The sequence below is a fragment of the Nesoenas mayeri genome (assembly GCF_963082525.1).
Source record: "Nesoenas mayeri genome assembly, contig: SCAFFOLD_173, whole genome shotgun sequence".
Classification (NCBI taxonomy): Eukaryota; Metazoa; Chordata; class Aves; order Columbiformes; family Columbidae; genus Nesoenas; species Nesoenas mayeri.
Window position 1 is genome coordinate 1 of NW_027659968.1, and position 25730 is coordinate 25730.

Below are 25730 nucleotides of genomic sequence, written 5' to 3' on the forward strand. Positions count from 1 at the left end.
AGGCCAATTAGTCCCCATTTTTAGGCCCTTTAGGCCCCATTTAGGCCCCATTTTTAGGCCAATTAGACCCCATTTTTAGGTCATTTATGTCCCATTCTTAGGCCATTTAGGCCCCATTTTTAGGCCAATTAGGCCCCACTTTTAGGCCCCATTTTTAGGTCATTTAGGCCCCATTTTTAGGCCAATTAGGCCCCATTTAGGCTCCATTTTTAGGTCATTTAGGCCCCATTTTTAGGCCATTTAGGTCCCACTTTTAAGCCGTTTAGGCCCCATTTTTAGGCCGCATTTTCAGGCCATTTAGGCCCCATTTTTAGGTCATTTAGGCCCCATTTTCAGGCCCCATTTTTAGGCCGTTTAGGCCCCATTTCTAGGCCATTAGGCCCCATTTTTAGGCCGTTTAGGCCCCATTTTTAAGCCATTTAGGCCCCATTTTTAGGCCATTTAGGCCCCACTTTTAGACCCCATTTCTAGGCCATTAGGCCCCATTTTTAGGCCCTTTAGCCCCATTTCCCCCTCATTCCCCCCACACCCCTCCTCCCCCCACCCCCCCCCAGTTTCGGGGTGTCCCCCCCCCATTTCGTGGCGCCGCTCACCCCCCGCCATGAAGTATTCGCGCAGCAGGGGGATGCGGAACCAGCAGGGCAGGGTCAGCACGTGCGGCCTCAACCCGGGGAATTTGGCCCCAAACCCCGTGGCCTCGGTGCAGAAATCGGCGAAGGCGCCGGCGGCCAAAACGCCGTGGGGGTGGCAGCCGAACACGTAATTGCGGCGCGGGTCCAGATCCGCCGTCTTCACCAGCTGCGGGAGGGGAGACGCGCACGGAAATGGGTGAAAATGGACGGGAAATGGCCCAAAATGGCCCCAAAATGACATGAAATGGCTCAAAATTCACCCGAGATGGGTCAAAATTGATGTGAAATGGGTCAAAATCAAGCCGAGATGGGTCAAAATGGACCCGAGATGGGTCAAAATTGATGTGAAATGGCCCAAAATGACCCTGAGATGGCTCAAAATCCACCCAAGTTGGCCCAAAATTGACAGGAAAGGACTCAAAATTGATGTGAAATGGCTCAAAATCCACCTGGGATGACCCAAAATTGACATGAAATTACTCCAAACTGACATGAAATGCACCAAAATCCACCCGAGATGGCCCAAAATTGATGTGAAATGGCTCAAAATTCACCCGAGATGGGTCAAAATTGATGTGAAATGGGTCAAAATCACCCTGAGATGGCTCAAAATGGACCCAAGATGGCCCAAAATGACCCTGAGATGGCTCAAAATCCACCCGAGATGGGTCAAAATTGACGTGAAATGGCACAAAATCCACCCGAGATGGCTCAAAATTGACAGGAAATGGCTCAAAATGGACCCGAGATGGGTCAAAATGGACCCTGAGATGGGTCAAAATCCACCCAAGATGGCCCAAAATTGACATGAAATTACTCCAAATCGACATGATATGCACCAAAATCCACCCGAGATGACCCAAAATTGACATGAAATGACGCAAAATCCACCCGAGATAGGTCAAAATTGACATGAAATGGCTCAAAAATCCACCCGAGATGACCCAAAATTGACATGAAATGGCTCAAAATGGACCCGAGATGGCTCAACATTGACATGAAATGGCCCAAAATGGACCCGAGATGGCTCAAAATAGACCCGAGATGACCCCAAATTGACATGAAATGGCCCAAAATCCCCCTGAGCCCCCCCCAAACCCTCCTGGGGACCCCCAAAACCCCCTTAGGACGCCCCCCCCCAGGCCCCGCCCCTTTCCCCAAGCCCCCCCCCCCCCCCCCCCCCCCCTCGGGGGCTCACCGAGATGGGGAAGTAGTCCCGGAAGTAGTTCCAGACGGGCCAGGAGCGCACCCAGGCGGAGCGGCGCCCCCCGCGGCTGGGCGTGTCGCGGTCCGCCCACAGCCAGCCCGCGTACAGCAGCGCCGGCAGCCACAGCGACCCGCGCAGCGCCAGCACGAACAGCAGCACGCACAGCTGGCCTGGGGACCCAGGCGTCCGGGAGCGGGGGGGGGTTAGTGACCCCCGCTCTGTGCTGCCCATCCCCCCAGGAACCGTGTTTCTAGGGGTCACCGTTTTCTCATAGGACCCCAAAAAGACCGAGGTAGGGGAGGGGCGCTCAGAGCAATATTGAGGGACCCAGGCGTCCGGGAGTGGGGGGCTAAGTGACCCCCCCTTAGTGCTGCCCATCCCCCCAGGAACCGTGTTTCTAGGGGTCACCGTTTTCTCATAGGACCCCAAAAACCCCGAGGTGGGGGAGGGGTGCTCACGGCCATCTGAAGGGACCCAGGCGTCCGGGAGTTGGGGGGGTAAGAACCCCCTCTTAGTGCTGCCCATCCCCCCAGGAACCGTGTTTCTAGGGGTCATTGTTTTCTTATGGGACCCCAAAAACCCTGGGAGGTTGGGGAGCGCAGCCATCAGTAGGGGACCAGAGTGAACAGCCCGTAATGAGTTAAAGGAGGAATTTAGGGGGGTCAGGGAGGTTTGGGGGGTCGGGTGGGGGTCGGGGGGGTCAGGGGGGCTTTTGGGGGGGGTCGGGGGGTTTTGGGGACCCCCCCGTCCCCCCCCCCGCACTCACCGAGGCCCAGGAAGGTGCAGACCCACTGCAGAACCGCGGCCGTTTGCAGCCGCCGGCGCAGGGGGAGGCGCAGGGGGGCGAAACGCAGCGGCATCGGGGAGCTGGGGGGACTGGGATGGACTGGGAGGGAACTGGGGGGGACTGGGAGGAGATTGGGAGGGACTGGGGGGGAACTGGGAGAGACTGCGATGGAACTGGGGGGACTGGGATGGAACTGGGGGGGAACTGGGAGGGAACTAGGAGAGACTGGGATGGACTCAGGAGGACTAGGATGGACTGGGGGGGACTGGGATAGACTGGGATGGACTGGCGGGGAGATTGGGATGGACTGGGAGGGACTGGGGGGGAACTGGGGGGGACTGGGAGGGAGATTGGGAGGGACTGGGGGGGAACTGGGAGAGACTGGGATGGACTCGGGGGGACTGGGATGGAACTGGGGGGGACTGGGAGGGAACTGGGGGGGACTGGGAGGGAACTGAGAGGGAACTGGGGGGGAACTGGGATGGACTGGGAGAGACTGGGATGGACTAGGGGGGAACTGGGGGGGACTGGGATGGACTGGGGGGGACTGGGGGGGAACTGGGATGGACTGGGGGGGACTGGGATAGACTGGGGGGGAGATTGGGAGGGAGTGGGATGGACTAGGGGGGAACTGGGATGGACTAGGGGGGAACTGGGATGGACTGGGAGGGAACTGGGATGGATTGGGAGGGAACTGGGAGGGACTGGGAAGGGGGGGGTATTGGGAATGGGGGGAACTAGGAGCAAAGGGGGGGTTACTGGGAATGGGGGGAACTGGGATGGATTGGAGGGAACTGGGAATGGGGGGGTATTGGGAATGGGGGGAACTGGGAGAGACTGGGATGGACTGGGGGAGACTGGGAGGGAACTGGGAATGGGATTACTGGGAATGGGGGGGTTACTGGGAGGGACTGGGGAGACTGGGAATGGGGGGGTTGGAATTAGGGGGTTACTGGGATCACAGGGGGGTCACTGGGAATGGGGGGGACTGGGAATGGGGGTTACTGGGATCAGGGTTACTGGGATCGGGGTTGTTACTGGGATCTGGGTTACTGGGATAAGGGGGGGTTACTGGGATCGGGGGGGTCGTTACTGGGATCGGGGGGGTTATTACTGGGATCGGGGGGGTCGTTACTGGGATCGGGGGGGTCGTTACTGGGATCGGGGGGGTCGTTACTGGGATCGCAGCAGCAGGAGCGGGTTGAGGGGGAGGGAACTGGGAGCTGCTGGTTTTAACTGGGAGCGGCCCCGCCCCCCCCCCGCCTCCCCGGGTGGGTTGGGAAACGGTGGGAAAGGTGACGGGGGAATTGGGATGAACTGGGAGGGACTGGGAGGGACTGGGGGGCATTAGGATGAACTGGGGGGCACTGGGAGGGACTGGGATGAACTGGGGGGCACTGGGAGGGACTGGGGGGCATTAGGATGAACTGGGGGGCACTGGGAGGGACTGGGATGAACTGGGGGGCACTGGGAGGGACTGGGGGGCATTAGGACGAACTGGGATGAACTGGGAGGGACTGGGATGAACTGGGGGGCACTGGGACGAACTGGGATGAACTGGGGGGCACTGGGAGGGACTGGGGAGCATTAGGATGAACTGGGGGGCACTGGGAGGAACTGGGATGAACTGGGGAGCATTAGGATGAACTGGGGGGCACTGGGAGGGACTGGGGAGCATTAGGATGAACTGGGGGGCACTGGGAGGGACTGGGGAGCATTAGGATGAACTGGGGGGCACTGGGAGGGACTGGGGAGCATTAGGATGAACTGGGGGGCACTGGGCTGAACTGGGACAAACTGGGCTGAACTGGGAGTTTATTGGTTATTTACAGGCAGTCACACGTAGTTCCCGGGGTGGGGGTGGGGGGGGGTGTCACCCCCAGGGGTCCCGGGACACTCCCCAGGGGACACTGGGGGGACACAGACACCCCTGGGGACAGTGGGGTCATTGGGCAGACACTGGGGACACCAGTGACACTGGGGGGACACTAGGGGGACACAGGGACCCCAGGGGACATTGGGGACCCCAGTGTCACTGGGCAGACTGGGGGGACAGTGGGGACACCAGTGACACTGTGGGGTCACAGGGACCCCAGGGGACAACTGGGGACACTGTGGGGGACACTGGGGGGTCACAGGGACCCCAGGGGACCCCGTTGTCACTGGGCAGACTAGGGGGACACTGGGGGACACCAGTGACACTGGGGGGGTCACAAGGACCCCAGGGGACCCCGGTGTCACTGGGGGGACACTGTGGGGACACAGGGACCCCAGGGGACATTGGTGTCACTGTGCAGACTGGGGGGACACTGGTGACACTGGGGGGGTCACAGGGACCCCAGGGGACACTGGTATCACCAGGGGGACACTGTGGGGACCCCATTGTCACTGGGCAGACTGGGGGGACACTGGGGGTCACTGGTGACACCGTGGGGTCACAGGGACCCCAGGGGACCCCGTTGTCACTGGGGGGGACACTATGGGGTCACAGGGACCCCAGGGGACCCCGGTGTCACTGGGCAGACTGGGGGGACACCAGTGACACTGGGGGGACACTGTGGGGACATTGGGGACCCCAGTGTCACTGGGCAGACTGGGGGGACACTGGGGGTCACTGGTGACACCATGGGGTCACAGGGACCCCAGGGGACACTGGTATCACCGGGGGGACACTGTGGGGACCCCGTTGTCACTGTGCAGACTGGGGGGACACTGGTGACACTGGGGGGGGTCACGGGGACTCCAGGGGACCCCGGTGTCACTGGGGGGACACTGTGGGGACCCCGTTGTCACTGTGCAGACTGGGGGGACACTGTGGGGACATTAGGGACCCCGTTGTCACTGTGCAGACTGGGGGGACACTGTGGGGACATTAGGGACCCCGTTGTCACTGTGCAGACTGGGGGGACACTGTGGGGACATTAGGGACCCCGTTGTCACTGTGCAGACTGGGGGGACTGGGCCACCCCCCCGTTGCTGCGGGTGCCGGGGGGGGGCTGGGGGCTGTCCCCGGCGGGGGAGGGGACGGCGGGGGCGGGGGGGGACAGTTGGGGACCCGGGGGGGCCTTGGCGTCCCCGGCGGGGGGCAGGGACACCACGATGTACTTCTGCACGCTGCCGGGGACGCCGGGGACCCCGGTGACGGTGGCGCTGGGGACCGTGGGGGCGGCCGACACCAGTTTGACCACGGGCTGCACGCTGGGGACGCTGGGGACGCTGGTGGTGACCGGGGAGGTGGCGGCGGGAGCCGGGCTGGTGCTGAACGTGATCACCTGGGACACCGGGACAGAGCGGGACGGACGGACGGACAGGGGGAGATATGGGGATAGGGGGATGTTGGGGACATGGGGACAGGGGGAGATATGGGGATAGGGGGACAGGGGGAGATATGGGGACAGGGGGATAGAGGGACAATGGGGATAGGGGGACAATGGGGACAGGGGGACAATGGGGACAGGGGGACAATGGGGACAACGGGGATATGGGACACAGGGATATGGGGACAATGGGGACAGGGGGACAATGGGGACAGGGGGACAATGGGGACAGGGGGACAATGGGGACAACGGAGACAACGGGGATATGGGACACAGGGATATGGGGACAATGGGGACAGGGGGACAATGGGGACAGGGGGACAATGGGGACAGGGAGACAATGGGGACAACGGAGACAACGGGGATATGGGGACAATGGGGACAGGGGGACAATGGAGAGATATGGGGATATGGGGACAGGGGGACATGGGGATAAAGGGACATGGGGACGGGGGGACAATGGGGATATGGGGACAATGGGGATATGGGGACAATGGGGATATGGGGACAATGGGGACATGTGACACAGCGATATGGGGACAATGGGGACATGGGGATAGAGGGACAATGGGGACAGGGGACACGGGGATATGGGGACAGGGGGACAATGGGGACAGGGGGACAATGGGGATATGGGACATGGGGACAATGGGGACATGGGACATGGGGATATGGGGATAATGGGGACAATGGGAACAATTTGGAGATGTGACAATGTTAGGGACATCGAGACAGCATGTCCCCTCCCCACCATGTGTCCCCCCATGTCCCCATATCCCAGTGTCCCCTCTCTGTCCCCTTGTCACCCCATCATGTCCCCCTGTCCCCATATCCCAGTGACCCCCATTGACCCCCAGGGTCCTAGTGCCCCCCCTGGTGACCCACATCATGTCCCCATATCCCCTTGTCCCCATGTCCCATTGACCCCCAGGGTCCTAGTGCCCCCCCAGTGACCCACATCATGTCCCCATATCCCTTGTCCCCATGTCCCCCTGTCCCCACGTCCCATTGACCCCCATGGTCCTAGTGCCCCCATGGTCCTAGTGCCCCTCAGGTGACCCAAGTCATGTCCCCATATCCCCCCATTATGTCCCATGTCCCCCATCCCCACGATGTCCCCAGGTGTCCCCAAATGTCCCCAGGTGTCCCGTACCTGCTGTGACGCGCTGGTCCCCGATGCCGATGACATGACGATGAACTTGGTGGGGGGAGGGGAGGGCTGGGTGGGCGTGGCCGGCCGGGACATCACGGGCAGGGTGATGGCACCTGGGACCTTGATGATGCCGGGGGGGGGGACCCGGGCCGGGGGACCCCCCTGACCTTGGGGGGCCTGGGTCAAGGTCAACGTGGGCCGGGGCTGCGGGGACAAGGGGGACGTTGAGGGGACATGGGGACAATGGGGGCATTGGGGGCAATGGGGGCAACGGGGACGTTGAGGGGACATGGGGACAATGGGGGCATTGGGGGTAATGGGGACATTGAGGGGACATGGGGACAATGGGGCAGTGGGGACATTGAGGGGGCAATGGGGACATTGGGGACATTGAGGGGGCAATGGGGACAATGGGGCAGTGGGGGCATTGGGGGCAATAGGGACATTGAGGGAACATGGGGGCAATGGGGCAGTGGGGGCAATGGGGACATTGAGGGGACATGGGGACAATGGGGACATTGAGGGGGCAATGGGGACAATGGGGCAGTGGGGACATGGGGACAATGGGGCAGTGGGGACATTGAGGGGACATTGAGGGGACACGGGGGCAATGGGGCAGTGAGGACATTGAGGGGGCAATGGGGACATTGAGGGGACATGGGGACAATGGGGGCAATGGGGACGTTGAGGGGGCAATGGGGACATTGGGGACATTGAGGGGGCAATGGGGACAATGGGGCAGTGGGGGCATTGGGGGCAATGGGGACATTGAGGGGACATGGGGGCAATGGGGACATTGAGAGGACATGGGAGCAATGGGGACATTGAGGGGACATGGGGACAATGGGGCAGTGGGGACATTGAGGGGACATGGGGACAATGGGGGCAATGGGGACATTGAGAGGGCAATGGGGACATTGAGGGGACATGGGGGCAATGGGGCAGTGGGGACATTGAGGGGACATGGGGACAAGGGGGCAATGGGGACATTGAGGGGGCAGTGGGGACATTGGGGACATTGAAGGGGCAATGGGGACATTGGGGATAATGGGGACAAATAATGGGGACATTGGGAACAATGGGGGGACATGAGGGCAGTGAGGGGACATGGGGGCAATAGGGGCATTGGGGGGACATGGGGACAATGGAGATATTGGGAACAATGGGGGGACATGGGTGCAATGAGGGGACATGGGGACAATGGGCGGACATGGGGGGACATGGAGGCAATGGGGACATTGGGGGCAATAGGGGGATATGGGGACAATGGGGGCAATGGGGGGACAATGGGGGACATGGGGGCAATAGGGGGACATGGGGGCATTGGGGACAATGGGGGACATGGGGGCATTGGGGACAATGGGGGACATGGGGACAATGGGGGACATGGGGACAATGGGGGACATGGGGACAATGGGGACAATGGGGGGACAATGGGGCACTTCAACATCCCCATTGTCACCTTAACGTCCCCCAATGTCACCTTATTGTCCCCCCAATGCCAACCAAACGTCCCCTCAATGTCCCCTTAACGCTCCCCCCGCCACGTCCCCTTATTGTCCCCTCAATGTCACCTCCACATCCCCCTGTCCCCCCACGTCCCCCCCAGTGTCCCCAGTCCCACCTGGTTAACGGGTCCGTGGGGTCTTCACCATGTGGGCCCAGAGCAACGTGTCCCCTCCCAGTGTCCCCAAATGTCCCCCCAAGCGTCCCAAGTGTCCCCCCATGTCCCCAAATGTCCCCCCATGTCCCCAAATGTCACCTGTGTGATGGTCAGGATGGTCCTGTTGACCTGCTGGGCCTGCATGGCAGCCTGTACTTGGGCCTTCACCATGTGTGCGGCTCAACGTGTCCCCCCCATATCGTCCCCTTGGTGTCCCCAAATGTCACCCCGTGTCCCCAGATGTCACCTGTGTGATGGTGAGGGTGGTCCTGTTGACCTGCTGGGCCTGCATGGCGGCCTGTGCTCGGGCCTTCACCACGTGTGCGCAGAGCGTGGCCCCCAGGAAGCCGAAGTCGCTCTTGTAGGAGTCGGGGGTGTCGGGGGGGGCGCGAACCTTGGCCAGCACGGGGGCGCAGTGCTTCTGCGGGGACAATGGGGACAATGGGGACATGGGGACAATGGGGGGACAATGGGGACACGGGGGCGCAGTGCTTCTGCGGGGACAATGGGGACAATGGGGACATGGGGACAATGGGGACACGGGGGCGCAGTGCTTCTGCGGGGACAATGGGGACAATGGGGACATGGGGACAATGGGGACACGGGGGCGCAGTGCTTCTGCGGGGACAATGGGGACAATGGGGACATGGGGACAATGGGGACACGGGGGCGCAGTGCTTCTGCGGGGACAATGGGGACAATGGGGACATGGGGCGCAGTGCTTCTGCGGGGACAATGGGGACATGGGGACAATGGGGAGACAATGGGGACATGGGGCACAGTGCTTCTGCGGGGACAATGGGGACATGGGGACACATGGGAGGACACATGGGAGGACACATGGGGACAATGGGGGGGACAATGGGGGGGACAATGGGGGGGACAATGGGGGGGACAATGGGGGGGACAATGGGGGACACAATGGGGGACACAGGGGGACACAGGGGGACACAGGGGGACACAGGGGGACACAGGGGCGCAGTGCTTCTGCGGGGACAATGGGGACATGGGGTGACAATGGGGACACGGGGTGACACATGGGGTGACAATGGGGGACACATGGGGGACACATGGGGGGACACATGGGGGGACACATGGGGGGACACATGGGGGGACACATGGGGACACACGGGGGACACACGGGGGACACACGGGGGACACACGGGGGACACACGGGGGACACGGGGACACAGAGGGACGTGGGGGATACGGGGGGACAATGGGGGGGACAATGGGGACACGGGGGGACATGGGGGGACCATGGAGACAATGGGGACATGGGGGGACGGGGGGACATGGGGGGACGATGGGGGGGACGATGGGGGGGACGATGGGGGGGACGATGGGGGGGACAATGGGGGGGACAATGGGGGGGACAATGGGGGGGACAATGGGGGGGACAATGGGGGGGACAATGGGGACACAGGGGTGCAGTGCTTCTGCGGGGACAATGGGGTGACAATGGGGTGACAATGGGGACACATGGGGACACATGGGGGACAATGGGGACACGGGGGGACACGGGGGGACACGAGGGGGACAAAGGGGACGTGGCGGGGACACGGAGGGACAACGGAGACACAATGGGGAGACAATGGGGAGACACAGACAATGGGGATGCAGAGGGACACAGGGGGACAATGGGGACATGGGATGACAATGGGGACATGGGATGACAATGGGGACATGGGGTGACACGGGGGGACAATGGGGACATGGGGGGACAATGGGGGGACAATGGGGGGGACAATGGGAACACGAGGGGGACATGGGGGGACAAGGGGGGATTTGCGGCCACTTTGGGGCCATTCCAGCGCCATATCTGCAGCCACTCCGTGACCCCGCGGTGTCCCTGCAGTGTCCCCCCGTCCCGGTGTCCCCACGGTGTCCCCGCGGTGTCCCCATGTCCCTCCGGTGACCCCGCAGTGTCCCCATGTCCCGGTGACCCCACGGTGTCCCCCTGTCCCAGTGTCCCTCTGGTGACCCCGCAGTGTCCCCCTGTCCCAGTGTCCCCACGGTGTCCCCGTGGTGTCCCCATGTCCCAGTGTCCCCCCGGTGTCCCCCTGTCCCGGTGTCCTCCCGGTGTCCCCACGGTGTCTCCATGTCCCAGTGTCCCTCCGGTGACCCCGCAGTGTCCCCCTGTCCCAGTGTCCCCATGTCCCAGTGTCCCCCCGGTGACCCCGCAGTGTCCCCATGTCCCAGTGTCCCCCCGGTGACCCCGCGGTGTCCCCCTGTCCCGGTGTCCCCCCGGTGACCCCCCGGTGTCTCCATGTCCCAGTGTCCCCCCGGTGACCCCACGGTGTCCCCATGTCCCGGTGTCCCTCCGGTGACCCCACAGTGTCCCCCTGTCCCGGTGTCCCCCCAGTGACCCCACGGTGTCCCCCTGTCCCGGTGTCCCTCCGGTGACCCCGCAGTGTCCCCCTGTCCCGGTGTCCCCCCGGTGACCCCACGGTGTCCCCCTGTCCCAGTGTCCCTCCGGTGACCCCGCGGTGTCCCCCTGTCCCAGTGTCCTCCCGGTGACCCCACGGTGTCCCCATGTCCCAGTGTCCCTCCGGTGACCCCGCGGTGTCCCCCTGTCCCAGTGTCCCCACGGTGTCCCCCTGTCCCAGTGTCCTCCCGGTGACCCCACGGTGTCCCCCTGTCCCAGTGTCCCCCCGGTGACCCCGCAGTGTCCCCCTGTCCCAGTGTCCTCCCGGTGACCCCACGGTGTCCCCCTGTCCCAGTGTCCTCCCGGTGACCCCACGGTGTCCCCCTGTCCCAGTGTCCTCCCGGTGACCCCGCAGTGTCCCCCTGTCCCAGTGTCCTCCCGGTGACCCCACGGTGTCCCCCTGTCCCAGTGTCCCCCCGGTGACCCCGCAGTGTCCCCCCGGTGTCCCTATGTCCTGGTGTCCCCACGTTATCCCCCCCATGTCCCCACGTCCCGGTGTCCCCAGGGTGTCCCCACGTCCCGGTGTCCCCATGTCCCAGTGTCCCCACGGTGTCCCCCCGGTGTCCCCATTGTGTCCCCCTGTCCCAGTGTCCCTCCGGTGTTCCCCCGGTGACCCTGCAGTGTCCCCATGTCCCGGCGTCCCCTCGGTGTCCCCATGTCCCGGTGTCCCCCCAGTGTCCCCGCGGTGTCCCCCGGGTGTCCCCCCGTCCCGGTGTCTCCCCGGTGTCCCTGCGGTGTCCCCATGTCCTGGTGTCCCCCTGTCCCGGTGTCCCCCCGGTGACCCCATGGTGTCCCCCTGTCCCAGTGTCCCTCCGGTGACCCCGCAGTGTCTCCATGTCCTGGTGTCCCCCCAGTGACCCCGCAGTGCCCCCTGTCCTGGTGTCCCCACGGTGTCCCCCTGTCCTGCTGTCCCCCTGTCCTGGTGTCCCCCCGGTGTCCCCATGTCCTGGTGTCCCCCCAGTGTCCCTGCGGTGTCCCCCGGGTGTCCCCCCGTCCCGGTGTCTCCCCGGTGTCCCTGTGGTGTCCCCACGTCCCAGTGTCCCCACGGTGACCCCCCGGTGTCCCCATGTCCCGGTGTTCCCCCGGTGAGCCCGCGGTGTCCCCACGTCCTGGTGTCCCCGCGGTGTCCCCGCACCAGCAGCAGCGTCTGCACGTGGTCGGCCCCGATCTTGTCGATGTTGCTGACAACGGGTCCTTCCAGAATGTTCCGGATGCGCTCGCCCTCCACCTGCAGCCGCGGCAGGATCAGCGTCTTGATCACCTGGGGGACACGGGGACGTTGGGGACATCGGGGATGTTGGGGACATTAGGGACAACGGGGATGTTGAAGGGACATTGAGGGGGATATTAAAGGGACATTGGGGGACATTAAGGGGACATTGGGGGACATTAAGGGGACATTGGGGGACATTAAGGGGACATTGGGGGATGTTGGGGGGACATTAAGGGGACATTGGGGGATGTTGGGGGGACACCAGGGAGACATTAAAGGGACATTGGGGGACACCGAGGGGACATTAAGGGACACTGGGGGGACATTAAGGGGACATTGGGGGGACACTGCGGGGACACGACACATTAAGGGGACATTGGGGGACAATAAGAGGACATTAAGGGGATATTGGGGGACACTGGGGGGACATTAAGGGGACACTGGGGGGACATTAAGGGGACACTGGGGGGACATTAAGGGACAATAAGAGGACATTAAGGGGACATTGGGGGACACTGGGGGATAATAAGGAGACGTTGGGGGGACACTGGGGGGATATTAAGGGGATATTGGGGGACACTGGTGGACACCAGGGGGACATTAAGGGGACATTGGGGGACACTGGGGGGACATTAAGGAGACACTGTGGGGGGACACACATTAAGGGGACACTAGGGGACACCAAGGGGACATTGGGGGACATTAAGGGGACATTAAGGGGATACTGGGGGACACCAGGGGGACATTAAGGGGGACATTAAGGGGATGTGACACTGTGGGGCGGCTGTGGGGCTGGGGGTGTTGGGGACACGTTGGGGACACTGGGGACACGTTGGGGACACTCACGTCAGGGCCCAGCTCCGCCAGCCCCGCGATGGAGCCGTAACGCGTCGTCCAGGGGGTCTTGTCGTCCACCCAGCTCTGCGGAGACAATGGGGGAATCTATGGGGCTGACCCACAGATCTGACCCATATCGGACCCACAGTGCCCAGTCCTGCCCCACATCCTGACCCATGGGGCTGACCCACAGATCTGAACCATATCAGACCCCCAGTGCCCAGTCCTGCCCCACATCCCCACATCCTGACCGATGGGGCTGCCCCACAGATCTGACCCACAACTGCCCCACAGGGCCCAGTCCTGCCTCACAGGGCTGAACCACATCCTGACCCACAGATCCGAACCATATCGGACCCACAGTGCCCAGTCCTGCCCCACATCCCCACATCCTGACCCATGGGGCTGCCCCACAGATCTGACCCACATCCCCGCCCCATAAGCTGCCCCACACTTTGGTGAAGGTTTTGGCCATCTGTGGCTGGACGTTAATTGTGGTTGGACTTGTTCTTGCAGAGCTGCCCCACCAGCCCCATAGCCCCATAAGCTGCCCCATAGCCTGCCCCATAACCCCATAGCCTGCCCCATAAGCTGCCCCATAGCCTGCCCCACACCTTGGTGAAGGTCTTGGCGACACGAGGCTGCACGTTGTTGGTGGTGGTGCCGAAGTTCTTGCAGAGCTGCGCCACCAGCCCCACAACCCCATAACCTGCCCCATAACCCCATAGCCTGCCCCATAACCCCACAGCCTGCCCCATAACCCCACAGCCTGCCCCATAAGCTGCCCCACACCTTGGTGAAGGTCTTGGCGACACGAGGCTGCACGTTGTTGGTGGTGGTGCTGAAGTTCTTGCGGAGCTGCGCCACCAGTCCCACATCCCACCCCACAGCCCCATAACCCCACAGCCTGCCCCATAAGCTGCCCCACACCTTGGTGAAGGTCTTGGCGACGCGGGGCTGCACGTTGTTGGTGGTGGTGCTGAAGTTCTTGCAGAGCTGCGCCACCAGCCCCACAACCCCATAACCTGCCCCATAACCCCATAGCCTACCCCATAACCCCACAGCCTGCCCCATAACCCCACAGCCTGCCCCATAGCCTGCCCCATAAGCTGCCCCACACCTTGGTGAAGGTCTTGGTGACACGAGGCTGCATGTTGTTGGTGGTGGTGCTGAAGTTCTTGCAGAGCTGCGCCACCAGCCCCACATCCCATCCCACAGCCCCATAACCCCATAGCCTGCCCCATAGCCTGCCCCACACCTTGGTGAAGGTCTTGGCGACGCGGGGCTGCACGTTGTTGGTGGTGGTGCTGAAGTTCTTGCAGAGCTGCGCCACCAGCCCCACATCCCATCCCACAGCCCCATAACCCCATAGCCTGCCCCATAGCCTGCCCCACACCTTGGTGAAGGTCTTGGCGACGCGGGGCTGCACGTTGTTGGTGGTGGTGCTGAAGTTCTTGCAGAGCTGCGCCACCAGCCCCACATCCCATCCCACAGCCCCATAACCCCATAGCCTGCCCCATAGCCTGCCCCACACCTTGGTGAAGGTCTTGGCGACGCGGGGCTGCACGTTGTTGGTGGTGGTGCTGAAGTTCTTGCAGAGCTGCGCCACCAGCCCCACATCCCATCCCACAGCCCCATAACCCCATAGCCTGCCCCATAGCCTGCCCCACACCTTGGTGAAGGTCTTGGCGACGCGGGGCTGCACGTTGTTGGTGGTGGTGCTGAAGTTCTTGCAGAGCTGCGCCACCAGGCGCGCGGCGAAGTCGCGCAGGGCCCAGTGGTTGTCGACGTCGGGGCGCAGGCAGAGCTGGCGGCTCACGATGCACGTCATGACGGCCGGGATCAGCTCGTGCAGCTGGGGGCGCGGGACAACGGGGACGTTGGGGACATCGGGGGCGATGGGGGCGATGGGGACACAGGGGACGATGGGGAGGTTGGGGGGCAAGGGGGACAACGGGGGCGTTGGGGGCAATGGGGGACAATGGGGACACAGGGGGGCGACGGGGACACAGGGGACAATGGGGACACAGGGGACAATGGGGAGGTTGGGGGGCAAGAGGGACAACGGGGGCGTTGGGGGCAATGGGGGGTGATGGGGACACAGGGGGCGACGGGGACAATGGGGACACAGGGGACAACAAGGAGGTTGGGGGCGACGGGGACACAGGGGGCGACAGGGACACAGGGGGTGTGGGGGACAATGGGGGCAACGGGGACAATGGGGGCAACGGGGAGGTTGGGGGTGTCGGGGACATTGGGGACAATGGGGGCAACGGGGACACGGGACAACGGGGGCGATGGGGACACAGGGGGTGATGGGGACACAGGGGATAACGAGGAGGTTGGGGGCGATGAGGACACAGGGGGTGATGGGGACACAGGGGGACAATAGGGAGGTTGGGGGCGATGGGGACAACGGGGGGCGATGGGGACAACGGGGGGGCGATGGGGACATGAGGGACATTGGGGGCAACGAGGACAACGGGGGCAATGGGAGCGTTGGGGGCAATGGGGGGTGATGGGGACAATGGGGAGGTTGGGGGTGTGGGGGACATTGGGGACAATGGAGGCAAAGGGGACAACGGGGACAACGGGGACAATGGGGGGCGATGGGGGACAACGGGGGGTGATGGGGGCCGTTGGGGACAATGGGGACAACGGGGGATGTTGAGGGGGGGACAGAGTGGGGGGACACTCATGTATTTCTCCAGGTAGAGCGTGGGATTGTCCATTAGGGGACATTGGGGGAACATTGGGGGATCTAGGGGGACATTGTGGGCCGCAGGGTGACACTGGGGGACACGAGGGGACACTGGGGGACAGGTGCCACTCACGTATTTCTCCAGGTAGAGCGTGGGGTTGTCCATCAGCGCCTTCACCATGCGCATCAGGTAGATGAGCAGCGCCAGGTTGTTCTGCACCACGTTCACCCGCACCTTGGGGACGACACGAGTGTCACCGGCCCGGGGGACACCGTGTCACCCGCTCTGGGGACAACACGAGTGTCACCCGCGCTGGGGACGCCGGGGACTCACCCCCTCGGAGATGAAGGTGCTGAAGCGCGGGAGCATCTGGTACAGGCCGGGGTCGGTGGCGATGCTCTGCAGGGCCTCCTGGGGACAGGGGACATGGTTGGGGACAGGGGGCACCCTGGGGGACAAGGAGACACACCAAAGGGATACCTGGGGGACAAGGGGACACCTTGGGGACACACCAGGGGGACACCCGGGGGACAAGGGGACACCCCGGGGACACACCAGGGGGACACCCGGGGGACAAGGGGACACACCAGGGGGACAAGGGGACACACCAGGGGGACAACCCGGGGGACAACCCGGGGGACAAGGGGACACACCAGGGGGACACCCCGGGGACACCTCAGGGGACACCCCAGGGGGACAAGAGGACACACCAGGGGGACACCTCGGGGGACAGGGGGACACACCAGAGGGACAACCCGGGGGACAGGGGGACACACCAGGGGGACGCACCAGGGGGACACACCAGGGGGACAATGGACACCCCAGGGGACACCCCGGGAGATAAGGGGGACACCCTGGGGGAGGACATGGGGGTGACAGGGGGGACACGGGGGGTGACACTCACAGTGCATTTGGCCTCATAGGACCCCATGCAGGGACACGGGGGGGTGACAAGGGGGGGGTGACAAGGGGGGGGTGACAAGGGGGGGGTGACAAGGGGGGGGTGACAAGGGGGGGGTGACAAGGGGGACACTCACAGTGTGTTTGGCCTTGCAGGACCCCATGTGGGGACACAGGGGGTGACAAGGGGAACATGGGGGGGACACAGGGGGTGACAGGGGGACACTCACAGTGCATTTGGCCTCATGGGACCCCACGCAGGGACACGGGGGGTGACAGGAGGTGACACGGGGGACACGGGGGGGACATGGGGGGGACACTCACAGTGCATTTGGCTTCATAGGACCCCATGTAGGGACACGAGGGGTGACAGGGGGGACACGGGGGGTGACAGGAGGTGACATGAGGGACGAGGGGTGACATGGAGGGTGACAAGAGGACACTCACAGGGCGTTTGGCCTCGCAGGACCCCATGTGGGGACATGGGGGGGACATGGGGGGGACATAGGGGGGACACTCACAGCACGTTTGGCCTCGCAGGACCCCACGCAGGGACACAGGGGGTGACAGGAGGTGACATGGAGGACATGGGGGGGACATGGGAGGACACTCACAGTGCATTTGGCTTCATAGGACCCCATGTAGGGACACGGGGGGTGACGAGGGGGACATGGGGGACACGGGGGGGGACAGGAGGTAACACGGGGGGTGACAGGAGGTGACATGGGGGACATGGGGGGTGACAGGGGGGGTGACAAGGGGACACTCACCGCGCGTTTGGCCTCGCAGGACCCCACGCAGGGACACGGGGGGTGACATGGGGGACATGGGGGGTGACGGGGGGGTGACAAGGGGACACTCACCGCGCGTTTGGCCTCGCAGGACCCCACGCAGGCCTCGGTGATCTCCTTGTAGTAGAGCTGCTGCTCCACCGACAGCTCGTGCACCCGCCGCGGCTTCAGCCGCACGCCCGCGGCCTCCTTCCCTGCCAAGGGACCCTCGTGAGCCCCCAAAACCCCCCAAAACACCCCCAAAACACCCCCAAAAACCCCGTTAACACCCCCACAGCCTCCTTCCCTGCCAAGGGACCCCCGTGAGCCCCCAAAACCCCCCAAAACACCCCCAAAAACCCCCGTTAACACCCCCATGGCCTCCTTCCCTGGGAATGGACCCCGTGAGCCCCCAAAACACCCCCAAAACCCCCCCAAAAACCCCGTTAACACCCCCACAGCCTCCTTCCCTGCCAAGGGACCCCCGTGAGCCTCCAAAACCCCCCAAAACCCCCCAAAAACACCCCCAAAAAACCCCGTTAACACCCCCATGGCCTCCTTCCCTGCCAAGGGACCCCCGTGAGCCCCCAAAACCCCCCAAAACACCCCCAAAAACACCCCAAAAACCCCCGTTAACACCCCCACAGCCTCCTTCCCTGCCAAGGGACCCCCGTGAGCCCCCAAAACCCCCAAAACACCCCCAAAAACCCCCCAAAAACCCCGTTAACACCCCACAGCCTCCTTCCCTGCCAAGGGACCCCGTGAGCCCCAAAACCCCCCAAAACACCCCCAAAAACCCCCCAAAAACCCCGTTAACACCCCCACAGCCTCCTTCCCTGCCAAAGGACCCCCGTGAGCCCCCAAAACCCCCCAAAACACCCCCAAAAACCCCGTTAACACCCCCATGGCCTCCTTCCCTGCCAAGGGACCCCCGTGAGCCCCCAAAACCCCCCAAAACACCCCCAAAAACCCCGTTAACACCCCCACAGCCTCCTTCCCTGCCAAGGGACCCCGTGAGCCCCCAAAACCCCCCAAAACACCCCCAAAACACCCCCAAAAACCCCCGTTAACACCCCCATGGCCTCCTTCCCTGCCAAGGGACCCCCGTGAGCCCCCAAAACCCCCCAAAAACCCCGTTAACACCCCCATGGCCTCCTTCCCTGGGAATGGACCCCGTGAGCCCCCAAAACCCCCCCAAATACCCCCAAAACACCCCCCAAACCCCCGGTTAACACCCCATATCCCACAGACCCCCCATTAGCCCCCAAGGACCCTCAAACCCCACAGACCCCCCGTTACCCCCAAACCGCCCGTTAACACCCCATACCCCACAGACCCCCCCATTAGCCCCCCATGGACCCCTAAACCCCACAGACCCCCCCGTTACCTCCTCCGGGACCCCCAAACCCCCCATTAACACCCCAAACCCCCCAGACCTCCCATTAACCCCCCCATGGACCCCCAAGCCCCACAGACCCCCATTAACTCCCCCGGGACCCCCACACCCCACAGACCCCGCATTAACCCCCCATGGACCCCCAAACCCTCCATTAACACCCCATGAACCCTCAAGCCCCACAGACCCCCCGTTAACCCCCATGGACCCCCAAACCCCCCATTAACCCCCCATGGACCCCCAAACCCCCCATTAATCCCCAGGACCCCCAACCCCCCTATTAATCCCTGAGGGATCCCCAAACCCCACAGACCCCCCCAAACTCCCTAAGGACCCCCCAGTGACAACCCAAACACTCTGGGAACCCCCAAACCACATAGACCCCCTATTAACCCCCTCAGGGACCCCCCAAACCCCACAGGGACCCCCCAAACTCCCCAGGGACCCCCCAAACCTTCCATGGACCCTCCCCCCCCAAACCCCACAGAGATGCCCCAAACACCCCCGGGACCCCCAAACCCCATAGACTCCCCCAAACCCCCCAAAAACCCCACAGACCCCCCCAAAATACCTTTTCCATCAGGGGGGGCCCCCCCATGTCCCTTCCCCTTGGGGGTCCCGTCCTCCTCCTGCCCCGGTTTGGTGGCCTTGAGGGGTTCGGTGGCCTCGGCCTTCTGCTGCTCCTTGGGGGCTGGGGGGGAAAATGGGGGTCAGACCCCCCCAAAAACCCCCACATTGGGGGGGACAGGGGGGTCAGACCCCCCAAAAACCCCCCATGGATGGGACAGGGGGGTCAGACCCCTCCAAAAAACCCCCACATGGGAGGGACAGGGGGGTCAGACCCCCCCAAAACACCCCCCTGAGGGGACAATGGGGTCACTCACCCGGAGGGGGATTTTCGGGGATCGCCGGTTGCACCCCCTCGATGCTGAGCCAATGGGCTGCGAATAAACGATAAATCAAAGATAAAAATGTATTTTGTAATTAAACATGAAAGGTTTTGAGACCAGAATCAGCTCAGGGGGCAAAATTGTGGCGTCAAAATCACCTCAGGGAACAAAATGGCGGGAAAATCACCTCAGGGTGAAAATGGGGGGAAAATCACCTCAGGGAACAAAATGGCGACACTAAGCGCACCAATTTTGGGGTTTTTAACCTTAAATTCATGATATAATGGAAAAAAATGTACAAAAAGTGACTAATGTGAGAATTATCGATAAACAGAGTGACCCCCGCAAGGTGCCTCAAAATGGCGGCACCAGAATCACCTCAGGGAACAAAATGGCGCCAAAATCACCTCAGGGAACAAAATGGCACCAATTTTGGGTCTTTTAGCCTCGATTTCTTGATCAAATGGAGGAAAACGTATAAAAAGCAACTAATGTGAAGATTCTAAATTAATAGAGTGACCCCCAAAGTGCCTCAAAATGGCGGCACCAGAATCACTTAAGGGAACAAAATGGCGCCAAAATCACCTCAGGGAACAAAATGGCACCAATTTTGGGTCTTTTAGCCTCGATTTCATCATATAATGGAGAAAAACACTTGGAATTCTTGAATTTTGAACTAAAAGTGATTGATGTGGAGATTCTCAATTAATAGCGACCCCAAAACTGCCTCAAAATGGCGGCGACAGAATCACCTCAGGGAACAAAATGGCGCCAAAATCACCTTAGGGAACAAAATGGCACCAATTTTGGGTCTTTTAGCCTCGAATTCATCATATAATGGAGAAAAACACTTAGAATTCTTGAATTTTGAACTAAAAGTGATTGATGTGGGGATTCTCAATTAATAGCGACCCCAAAACTGCCTCAAAATGGCGGCGACAGAATCACCTCAGGGAACAAAATGGCACCAAAATCACCTCAGGGAACAAAATGGCACCAATTTTGGGTCTTTTAGCCTCGATTTCTTGATAAAATGGAGAAAAACGTATAAAAAGCAACCGATGTGAAGATTCTCAATTAATAGATTGACCCCAAACTGCCTCAAAATGGCGACACCAGAACCACCTCAGGGCCCAAAATGGCGCCACCAAATCGCAATAAACCGCCGCAAATACCCCCTCCCCGGACCCAAAATCGCGGGATTTCTCCCCAAAACGGGGTCCCCACCCTTGAGACAGACGTCGAGGGGCACGCGGGGGAGGGGCGTGTTGATGATGTCACTCAGCTCCACCTCTTTTTCCTCGTAAAAATACAACTCGCGGCCCCCGCCGCTGGCGTAGCGGAACGGGATGAACTCGGGCGCGTGGAACCCATAGAGGGGCTGGGGGGGGAAACGGGGGGTCAGGGGGACCCCAAAACCCCCCCAGCTTGTAGATGAGGGGGTGGGGGTCCCCCCCTTAAATTTGGGGGGGTCGCTGGTACCTCCACGTTTTTGAGCTTGAGAGCGAAGTCGATGTCGCCCGTGGTGAGTTTGCGGCGTTTGCCCATGTGCATGAACTTGAGGGCGTCCTGGGGGGGGAAAAAATGGGGGTACGGGGGGGGTTAATGGGGGTTTTGGGGGGTGTACAGGGGGGTTTTGGGGGTCACAAGGGGGTTTGGGGGGGTCACAAGGGGGGTGTCATCTCCCATTGTGCCCCAAATCTGGGGGGTTTGGGTGCCTCTGGAGACCCAATTTGGGGGATTGGGGGGGATAAAAAGGGGGTATGGGGGGGTTAATGGGGGTTTTGGGGGGTGTACAGGGGGGTTTGGGGGGGTCACAAGGGGGTGTCCCCCCCATTTTGCACAAAATCTGGGGGATTTGGGATCCTCTGGGGACCCAATTTGGGGGATTGGGGGGGGGATTAAAAGGGGGTACGGGGGGGTTAAGGGGGGTTTGGGGGTGTACATGGGGGTTTGGGGGTCACAAGGGGGTTTGGGGGGTTACAAGGGGGGTCACCCCCATTGTGCCCAAAATCTGGGGGGTTTGGGATCCTCTGGGGACCCAATTTGGGGGATGGGGGGGGGGGAGATAAAAAGGGGGTATAGGGGGGTTAAGGGGTGTACAAGGGGGTTTGGGGGGTCACAAAGGGGTTTGGGGGGGTCCCAAGGGGGTGTCACCCCCCAGTTGAGCTCCAAATCTGGGGGTCTGGGTCCCTGTGGGTCACATCACTGTGAAATTTGGGGGTGATACCCCCCCACAAAGTTGGGGGGGGGGGTGAGGGGGGAGTCACCCCAAAGTTTTAGTCCCTGTGTTCCCCCCATAACCCCCCTCCCCATGTCCATTAATTGATAACCAGCAGGTCCCTGTCCTTGAACCTTCTAATTAACGCCCCCCAGGTCCCACTGACCTTCATGGTCTCCCATCCAAGTACTGACCGGGGCTGACCCTGCTTAGCTTCCCAGATCGCATCTCAAGGCAGTATGAGTATATATATCACCTAAATATACATCTATATGTGTTTCCCAAGTATATCCTGACACTATCTGAATTAAACCATATACCAAAAGCAAAATAAAGGGGTAGGAGAACCTCTCTGACCCACTGACCACCCTCATAACCCCCCCCCGGTCTCCTTTACCTTCTTGGTCTCCCATCCAAGTACTGACCAGACCTGACCCTGCTTAGCTTCCCAGATCAGATGAGATCGGGCATTCTACATATACATATATACACACATATGTATCTGTATATATGCTCCCCAAGTATATCCTAATAGTCTCTGAATTAAAGGGACAGAGCACAGGGGCAGGAGAACCTCTGTGACCTACTGACCACCCTGATAATCCCCCCCAAGTACCATTGACCTTCATGGTCTCCCATCCAAGTACTGACCGGGGCCGACCCTGCTTAGCTTCCCACATCAGACAACATGGGGCATTCCACATACATATATATACATATATATATAAAATACATAAACGTATACATATATATTCCCCAAGTATATCCTGATAGTACCTGAATTAAACACCTTATCAAGACTAAAGTAGAGGGGCAGGAGAACCTCTCTGACCTACTGACCACCCTCATAATCATCCCCAGGTCCCATTGGCCTCCATGGTCTCCCATCCAAGTACTGACCGGGGCCGACCCTGCTTAGCTTCCCAGATCACATCTCAAGGCAATATGACTGTATATATCACATATATATACATCTATATATGTTTCCCAAGTATATCCTGATACTATCTGAATTAAACCCTTTATCAAAAGCAAAATAAAGGGGTAGGAGAACCTCTCTGACCCACTGACCACCCTCATAACCCCCCCCAGGTCCTTTACCTTCATGGTCTCCCATCCAAGCACTGACCGGGGCCGACCCTGCTTAGCTTCCCACATCAGATACTCTCAGGCTAATATGACTACATATATATGAAATATATATATATATATTCCTCAATTACACCCTGATCTGATCTAAACTAAACCCTTTTTCCACGTCCCCCTGGTCCCCTTCCCCTGCACTGCTCTCTAACACCTCATGTCCCCATGACCCCAGGGGTGTCCCCAACCACCCCCCCCGACCCCAGGGGTGCCCCCAACGCCCCCCCCACACCCCGTGTCCCCCCCTCCCCACCTGGGCCACCTCCTTGAGCCGGTAGGTCGCCTCATCAGCCAGCAGCTGGCAGGTGTCCTCGGCCACCCCCAGCCCCAGCGCCTCGGCCATGGCGCGCAGCGACTCCGCCGGCAGCTGCGTGGGGCTGGGCTTGGCTTTCTTCTCCTCCGCCATGGCCGCTTCTCCTCCTCCTGCCTCCCCCAACAACCGGGGGGACCCCCCCCCGGCCCCTCACGCCGCTTTCCCGCTTCCCGCCGCCGCCGCCATCTTGGCTCCTCCGCCCCCTCAGCGCCAGGTCCTGCTGGCGGAGTGCGGCAGCGCGTTTAAAACCCCCCCAAAAAAAATAAACACCGACACCCCCGCACCCCAAACCCGACCCTTCCACATAAATCTCACCCCTTTATATAGCGGAATGGAATTATCGCGATATTAAATGGAGGTAAAAGCGTGGCGGAGGGGGTGAGCGCGGGGCACTATCGCCCTGACAGGACCTGGGAGAAGTGGGCGGGGCCGCGGGGAGGGCGGGGCTACGGGAGGGAGGGGCCGCGGGAGCGCATGCGCGAAGCGGCCGCTGTCGGGGTAACGGGGGTGGGGGGGAGAGACCATTGGGGGGCGTGGGGGGGGATGGGGGGGGGCGAGAGGAGAAATGGGGGGCAGGAGAGACTATTGGGGGTACGGGGGGGAGATGGGGGGGGTAGGAGAGACCATTGTGGGGAGAAATGGGGGGCAGGAGAGACTATTGGGGAGGGAAATGGGGGGGGACAGACTATTGGGGGTACCGGGGGGAGATGGGGGGTGGGTAGGAGAGACCATTGTGGGGAGAAATGGGGGGTGGGATAGACCATTGGGGCAATGGGGGGGTGGGGGGGACCATTGGGGAGAGAAATGGGGGGTGGGAGAGACCATTGGGGTGCGGGGGGGGGGGGACCATTGTGGTCTCCTCCACTGTTCCCCCCCCCCATTTCCCCCCAGGGCCATCGTGACCCCAACGACCTGTGACCGTCAGCACCTCCTTGGGACCCCCCAAACCCCCCCCTAGAACCCCCAAACCCCCCCAGGACCCCCAAACCCCACCAGGACCCCCAAACCCCCCTAGGACCCCAACCACCCCCTAGAACCCCCTAAACCCCCCCAGGACCCCCAAACCCCCCCCTAGAAACCCCAACCCCCCCCTAGAACCCCCAGGATCCCCAAACCCCATCAAGACCCCCAAACCCCCCATAGAAACCCCCAACCCCCCCTAGAACCCCCTAAACCCCCTAGAACCCCCCACCCCCCCCCCTAGAACACCCAGGACCCCCAAACCCCAACCAGGACCCCCTAAACCCCCCCTAGAACCCCCAACCCCCCCAGGACCCCCAACCCCCCCCTAGAACCCCTAAACCCCCCCTAGAACCCCCAAGACCCCCAAACCCCAACCAGGACCCCCAAACCCCTCAAAACACCCCCCTAGAACCCCCAAACCCCCCAGGACCCCCCCCCCAAAAAAACCCCCCCATAATGCCCAGGGGTTACCGCACCGCCCCCCTGGACGTCCCAAATGAAATCGGGGGGTCCCCCTATACCATCCACATCCTCCAGGAGGGCTTCTCCCACCCCCCCCTCCCCAATGGTTCATTCCAAGCGGACTGCACCATCACCCTGATCCGGGGGGGCCCCATCACCCTCTTAGTGGATACGGGGGGTCCTTGGGGGTCCCGACGTCTCTTAGACCTTCTGGCCAAGCATGGGTGACCCCCGAAAATGTCACCGACGTCATTTGCACCCACGGCCACTCGGACCACGTTGGGAACATCAACTTGTTCCCCAAGGCCAAGGTCATGGTGGGGTTGGACCTCAGTGTTGGCGACGGGTGGTACATTCCGCACTCCGTGAGGTCGGGGGGGGAGGCTTGAACTTGACCCGGGGTTACTAGAGGTCATGGGCACCCCGGGTCACACGCGGGACCACGTGGGGGTGGTGGTGAAGGGGACGGATTTGGGGACGGTGGTGGTGGCCGGGGACACGTTTGAGAGGGAGGGGGATGGGGAGGAGTGGAGGGCGCTGAGCGACGACCCCGCGGCGCAGGGGACGAGCCGGGGGGACGTGGTGGCCTTGGCCGATGTCATCGTCCCCGGGCACGGGGCGCCGTTCCGGGTCATCAAGGGTGGGGACGTTGGGGACGTTGGGGACATGATTGGAGAGGACGGGGATGACAATGACATTGAGTCTTGAGGGACCCATTGGGGACATGGGGACA

At 61.8% G+C, this 25730-nt stretch overlaps 2 protein-coding genes across 5 annotated transcripts; both read right to left on the bottom strand.

Annotated features, from left to right (window-relative positions):
• Positions 1-593: 593 nt before the first annotated feature.
• Positions 594-2766, bottom strand: LOC308052521 (uncharacterized protein; the record flags this gene model as incomplete). The annotated part of the gene is made up of 3 exons (XM_080364604.1): positions 2606-2766; positions 1831-2420; positions 594-798 (listed from the first exon to the last, which is right to left on the bottom strand). Coding segments are annotated over exons 1-3 (889 nt in total), but the record flags the coding sequence as incomplete, so codon positions are not given.
• A 1666-nt stretch (positions 2767-4432) lies between these two features.
• TAF6 (TATA-box binding protein associated factor 6) lies at positions 4433-23975 on the bottom strand. Of its 4 annotated transcripts, none has more exons than XM_080364602.1 (15): positions 23888-23975; positions 23513-23792; positions 21378-21464; positions 21123-21276; positions 19890-19946; positions 19577-19696; positions 17703-17824; positions 16273-16350; positions 16072-16173; positions 14910-15092; positions 13247-13321; positions 12323-12448; positions 9007-9177; positions 7097-7300; positions 4433-5898 (listed from the first exon to the last, which is right to left on the bottom strand). In XM_080364602.1, exons 2-15 carry the CDS (start codon positions 23663-23665, stop codon positions 5563-5565), a joined length of 1968 nt encoding a protein of 655 aa, XP_080220728.1. In that variant the 5' UTR covers positions 23666-23792; positions 23888-23975; the 3' UTR covers positions 4433-5562. The 4 variants fall into 4 exon arrangements, with proteins under 4 accessions (XP_080220728.1, XP_080220726.1, XP_080220727.1 ...); XM_080364600.1 differs by having other exon boundaries at positions 9007-9180; XM_080364601.1 differs by having other exon boundaries at positions 9007-9180; positions 23513-23789; positions 23888-23966.
• Positions 23976-25730: the final 1755 nt, after the last annotated feature.